This window comes from Bombina bombina, chromosome 5 (genome assembly GCF_027579735.1).
Source record: "Bombina bombina isolate aBomBom1 chromosome 5, aBomBom1.pri, whole genome shotgun sequence".
Classification (NCBI taxonomy): domain Eukaryota; kingdom Metazoa; phylum Chordata; class Amphibia; order Anura; family Bombinatoridae; genus Bombina; species Bombina bombina.
Genome location: NC_069503.1, coordinates 977,322,864 through 977,328,863, shown reverse-complemented (window position 1 = coordinate 977,328,863; position 6,000 = coordinate 977,322,864). Strand labels below are relative to the sequence as shown.

General features: G+C 41.0%; 1 protein-coding gene across 1 annotated transcript in view; it reads left to right on the top strand.

Moving 5' to 3' along the window:
• PIP4P2 (phosphatidylinositol-4,5-bisphosphate 4-phosphatase 2) overlaps positions 1 to 6,000 on the top strand; it is a 263,098-nt gene that overhangs the window by 114,101 nt on the left and 142,997 nt on the right. The window contains exon 5 of the mRNA XM_053715190.1: positions 3,144 to 3,196. Within this exon, the coding sequence (XP_053571165.1) occupies positions 3,144 to 3,196 (53 nt within the window). The remainder of the gene's footprint in view (positions 1 to 3,143; positions 3,197 to 6,000) is intronic.

Sequence of the window (6,000 nt, the reverse complement as noted above, 5' to 3'; positions counted from 1 at the left end):
CTTTTGCTCTCTCTTCCCCCCCTCTCTTTTGCTTTCTCTCCCCTCTCTCTTTTGCTTTCTCTCCCCCCTCTCCTTTGCTCTCTCTCTCCCCTCTTTTGCTTTCTCTCCCCCCTCTCCTTTGCTCTCCCTCTCCCCTCTTTTGCTCTCTCTCGCCCCTCTTTTGTTCTCTCCCCCCCCCCTCTTTGGCTCTCCCCCCCTCTTTGGCTCTCCCCCCCCCCTATTTGGCTCTCCCCCCCCTCTTTGGCTCTCTCCCCTCTTTTGCTCTCTCTCCTATTTGGCTCTCTCTCTCCCCCCTCTTTGGCTCTCCCCCCCCTTTGGCTCTGCCCCCCCCCCCTTTGTCTCTCTCCCCTCTTTTGCTCTCCTCTTTGGCTCTCCCCCCTCTTTTGTTCTCTCCCCCCTCTTTGGCGCTCTTCCCCCCCCTCTTTGGCTCTGCCCCCCCCCCTTTGTCTCTCTCCCCTCTTTTGCTCTCCTCTTTGGCTCTCTTTCCTCTTTGGCTCTCTCTCTCCCCCCTCTTTGGCTCTCCCCCCCCTTTAGCTCCCCCCCCCCTTTGGCTCTCTCCCCCCCCCTCTTTGGCTCTCTCTCCCCCCTCTTTGGCTCTCTCTCCCCCCTCTTTGGCTTTCTCTCCCCCCTCTTTGGCTTTCTCTCCTTTTTGGCTCTTTTTCCTCTTTGGCTCTCTCTCTCCCCCCTCTTTGGCTCCCCCCCCCCCCTTTGTCTCTCTCCCCCCCCCTTTGTCTCTCTCCCCCCCCTTTGTCTCTCTCCCCACCCCCTTTGTCTCTCTCCCCACCCCCTTTGTCTCTCTCCCCACCCCCTTTGTCTCTCTCCACCCCCCCTTTGTCTCTCTCCACCCCCCCCCTTTGTCTCTCTCCACCCCCCCCCTTTGTCTCTCTCCCCCCCTCTCCTGCTCCCTCTCTGGCTCTGTGCTCACATCGCGGGACCCCGCCCGACCATGCCCCATCGCGGCGACACCCGCCTGGCCACGCCCCTCGTGGCGCCCGGCCATGCCCCATTGCGGCGACACCCGCTGGCCACACCCCTCGCGACGCCCGGCCACGCCCCCATCGCAACGCTCCCGTCGGCCACAAACAGCTGTGAGGTCTGGGGAGCGCGTGGCCGCTTCTCACGCAGCAGACCTCACAGCTGTTTGTGTACCTCGCGCTCCCTATCTCACAGCTGCTTGTATGCTGTGTACCTCGCGCTCCCTATCTCAAGGCCAAGTGTTTGTCTCTACTGCGCATGACGGCTTCAGACAAACACTTGGCCTTTTATAATATAGGATATATATATATATATATATATTCATTAAAATTATGGGGTAGATAAAAATCTGAGATTAAAATCCTCCATGTCTCAAAAGTAAATCAATATAAATTTTTGCATAGAAAATTAGCACACCTAAGCAAGTTCCCCGCTTGTGATTCCCCAGTAAAACTCCACATACATTGTTACCAATCCACCAGAGGATTCTGGGTAAGATATGCAAAATCTCAGGTTTTTTGCTTCAAATACTGTTTTAACACAGCCATCCCTTAACAGGATTATTGCAACAACACAAAAATCACTCACTAGCCAAGCTTGTTTTGTTCTTTTTGGAACTCGTCAGTAGGAGATAGATTTCTGGTTGTTGCATTGGTAAAGCTTATTTCAGGGTTAAAACAAAATTCATTAAAATTATGGGGATATAAAAATCTGAGATTAAAATCCTCCATGTCTCAAAAGTAAAGCTTAGAAAATTAGCACATCTAGGCAAGTTCCCCGCTTGGGATTCCCCAGTAAAACTCCACGTACATTGTTACCAATGCACCAGAGGATTCTGGGTAAGATATTTATTTATATATATATATATATATATATATATATATATATATACATACATACATACATACATACATACATACATACATACATACATACATACATACATACATACATACATACATATCCATCTTTAGACATGTATATATCTCAATGTTAAAGACCTTTGCCTGCCTGTTTCATTCTAACACCTGGAACCTCATATCTTTGAGCCCTTATAACTTTTTTGTGCAATATTTTTTTTATTAGCTGGTGTTATTAGGAGTGTAACTGCACTTTGTAATGTATTTTTTATGTGTTTTGTGACACTTTTTTGTTGTTTTGCGAACAGTTAACCCAAGCTCTGAGGTCGCACTTACCCGACGCATGTTAACCTCAATTGTGCTCAAGCAATTGCATTTACTTTCAACTTTTAATACGAGCGAAAAACCTGACGCATGCAAACATCCAAAATAAACCCCTTTTCACTTGCGCTTAACTGTTAGCCCTGCAAGCGTAATCTAGCCCTAAATGTGGATTATAAGACTCTTGCACAGTGACTATCAACTTTTTAAAGCTGGTATCAGAAGATATAGTTTTCACTATCGGTCTGCACACCTATGTATTGACTGGCTGCAATGGGCCCCCAGCACTTGGGCTCTGGTGCCACTGTAGCTGCTTCACCAATGGTAGTTCGGCTCCTGATAGTTTTAATAAAATTAAAACAATTCTTTTAAAATTTGAATATGTTTAATTGTTACTCCTTTAGAGTGTATTGTGTCACTTTTGTATTGTGCACTGCTGGTCTGAATATATTTTTTATGGGATACGTTAGGGGCGCCGATGGTGAGTTCATAGAACCAAGGGGGCAGTGACCTAAAAAAGTTTGGGAACTACTGCTCTATAGGATTTTTAGTGAATGTGTTTTTATAAATCTTTATATTAGTATTTTTAATATATTGCAAATATTATTTTTTTAATATTTATGTAAATGCTATGCTTTTTAGTATTGCAGAAAAAAAGGGGATATTAGCTATATATAGCAAAATATATCCGGATAAGACATTTTACAAATCTGAAGGGACTGCACTTTTATTTATTTGTGTATGTGCGTTCACTGTCTGTTACGTCAGCTTGGGAAAGACTGCTCTGCTGAAGCCTGGGAAATTCTCTCAGCTGGAAATCCCGCTGTTTTTTTGCTGTGAGGCACATTTACATGTGGCACTTAGTGATCTAACAAAGCTTGGAAAGTCATATGGGGGGAAATGATTTTGCTTGTTTTATCTGTGATTTAAACATTAAGCATTAAAATTTAAGACAAAGATTTGTATTTGTTTTCATTTCTTTTGCAGTGGATGGAATTAAGGTTCAACACATTGGCAAAGTGCCCACACTGCAAAAAAATGTAAGTACATTTTAATGTTTGAATGCTGCTATAGAGAACATCGTAAACCATACATATTTTGGTGTTATATATATATATATATATATATATATATATATATATATATACTGTGATATGAAGAAAAAGTCTAATCTCGCTTTTAAAGATTATACATATAATATATTCTCTTTTTTTTTTTTTTTTTTTTTTTAAATGTGACATTAAAGGGACAGTATACTTCAATTTTCATATAACTGCATGTAATAGACACTACTATAAAGAATAAGATGCACAGATGCTGATATAAAACTTTTTAAAAACTTACTTAGAAGCTCTCAGTTTAGCTCTGTTGAAAAGGTAGCTTGAAAGTTCACTGATAGTGGAAAGACCCTTTACACAAACAGGAGCAAGCTGGAATAGGTATCTGTCGGTATTCTCCTAAAACTTTGGGACTTGGTTAGGAGTCTGAAAATCAGAGCAATGTTTTTTAAAAATAAGCAAAGCTATACATTAAAAAAAAACCAAAAGACTTTATGGGCTATATAAATAGATCATCTGCAAAACATTTATGCAAAGAAAAAAAATAATGTATAATGTTCCTTAAAAATGAGGAAAGTCAAACTTAAACTTTCATGATTCAGACAGAGCATGCAATTAAAAAAATTCAAATTTATTTCCATTATCAAAGAATGCAGTCTAATGGGCACACTTTCTGAAGTACCTATTAAGCATGTCTGTGATTAGCTGATGGCTGTCACGTGATACTGAGGGGCACGGAAATTGAAGGAAATGTTGAAATTTGTCAGAAAAAAATACTGCTCATTTGAAATTTAGAGTAAATGTGAATGCAATGTATTTTATTATGTCTATGATAATTATGCAATTCTACTGTATTTAATTGTATTTTAGTGCTGGAATTTACGTTCCCTATCAAATGTAAAAAAAAAAAAAAAGAATTGTTATATTATACCATATTACACTATTTTAATAAATTTTTTGACATGGAAATTGTCTAAATGTCATTCATTTCTCTTGTAAGATGTATCGAGTCCACGGATTCATCCTTACTTGTGGGATATTCTCCTCCCCTACAGGAAGTGGCAGAGAGAGCACCCACAGCAGAGTTGCCTATATAACTCCCCCCTTAGCTCCACCCCCCAGTCATTCTCTCTGCCTGCTTAACTGGGCAAAGAGGAGTGTGGTGACAAAAATGTTAGGTTTTTATTTTCTCAAGCAAAAGTTTGTTATTTTTAAATGGTACCGGTGTGTACTATTTACTCTCTGGCAGAAAAGGGATGAAGATTTCTGCAAGGAGGATGATGATCTTAGCATTTTGTAACTAAGATCCACTGCTGTTCTCACAAGGGCTGAAGAGTACAGGCAAACTTCAGTTGGGGGAACAGTTTGCAGGCTAAACTGCATGTTCAGTCTATTTTTTTCTAGACAGACTGTGTTATTTCTAGAAAAGGCTGGCAATATCCCCATGAGGGAAGGGTAAGCTGTATTCAGACACTTCGATAGGAATTTCAGCTTGCATGAAGGGATCATTAGTTACTGGTGACACGGTTTGGTAAAAACGTTTTTGTTTATTCAGTGAATGATGCAATTATAACGTTTTTTTGAAGGGACTAAAGGGGTCATTGTGGCTTGTTTTTGAGTTTTCTAACCCACATGGTTAATTTAGAGACACTCTAGTGTTTGTCTGTTAGGCCTGAAAACATTGAGTGAGGTGGGAGGGGCCTATTTTCGTGCCTCAGTTGTGCAGTTTCTTTTCCTCTGAGACTTCTAACTGCTTCTCCAGAGGTTCCTGCCGTGTTTGAGGGCTGTAAAAGAAGTTTTTTCCCCCACAAATTGTTCTGAAGGGCAGGTAGGAGCCACAGCAGAACTGTGGCAAAGTGCTGAAAGTCTTTTCTTACTGGTTTTGATGTTTTTTCAATCCGGTTTTGCCATTAAGGGGTTAATTGTTTATTTGCATAGCTGTGCAAAGTTACTAAGGCTATATGATACTACTGTAAAAATTTTGTTATGTTTACTGCTTTTTTACACTGTTTTGCAGAATTTGTGCAGCTTTTTTTCTCTTATAGGCACAGTACCGTTTTATTTCTAAGTGTAATTTACTTTGATTACAGTGTTTTCCAAGCTTGCTTGTTACATTACTAGCCTGTTTAACATGTCTGACACCAAGGAAAATCCTTGTTCAATATGTTTGGAAGCCATTGTGGTACCCCCTCTTAGAATGTGTCCCAATTGTACTTATATGTCCATAAACTATAAAGAACATATATTAGCACTTAAAAATAGAGCAATAGATGATTCTCAGTCAGAAGTAAATGAGGGTTTAGCATCTAGCTCTCCCCAAGTGTCACAACCAGTAACGCCCGCAAAAGTGACGCCAAGTACCTCTAGTGCGTCGAATTCACTTATTTTACAAGACATGGCCACAGTTATGAATACAACCCTCACAGAGGTTTTATCCTGACTGCCTGGTTTTCAAGGAAAGCGGGACAGCTCTGGGTTAAGGAAAAATGCTGAGCAGTCTGACGCTTTAGTAGCCGTATCTGATATGCCCTCACAATGCTCTGAGGTAGGGGTGAGGGTTTTGTTATCTGAGGGAGAAATTTCTGATTCAGGAAAGACGCTTCCTCAGACAGATTCTGATATGACGGCCTTTAAATTTAAGCTTGAACACCTCCGCTTATTGCTCAGGGAGGTATTAGCGGCTCTAGATGATTGTGACCCTATAGTGGTCCCAGAGAAAATATGTAAGATGGATAAATACTTAGAGGTTCCTGTTTACACTGATGTTTTTTTTCCAGTCCCTAAGA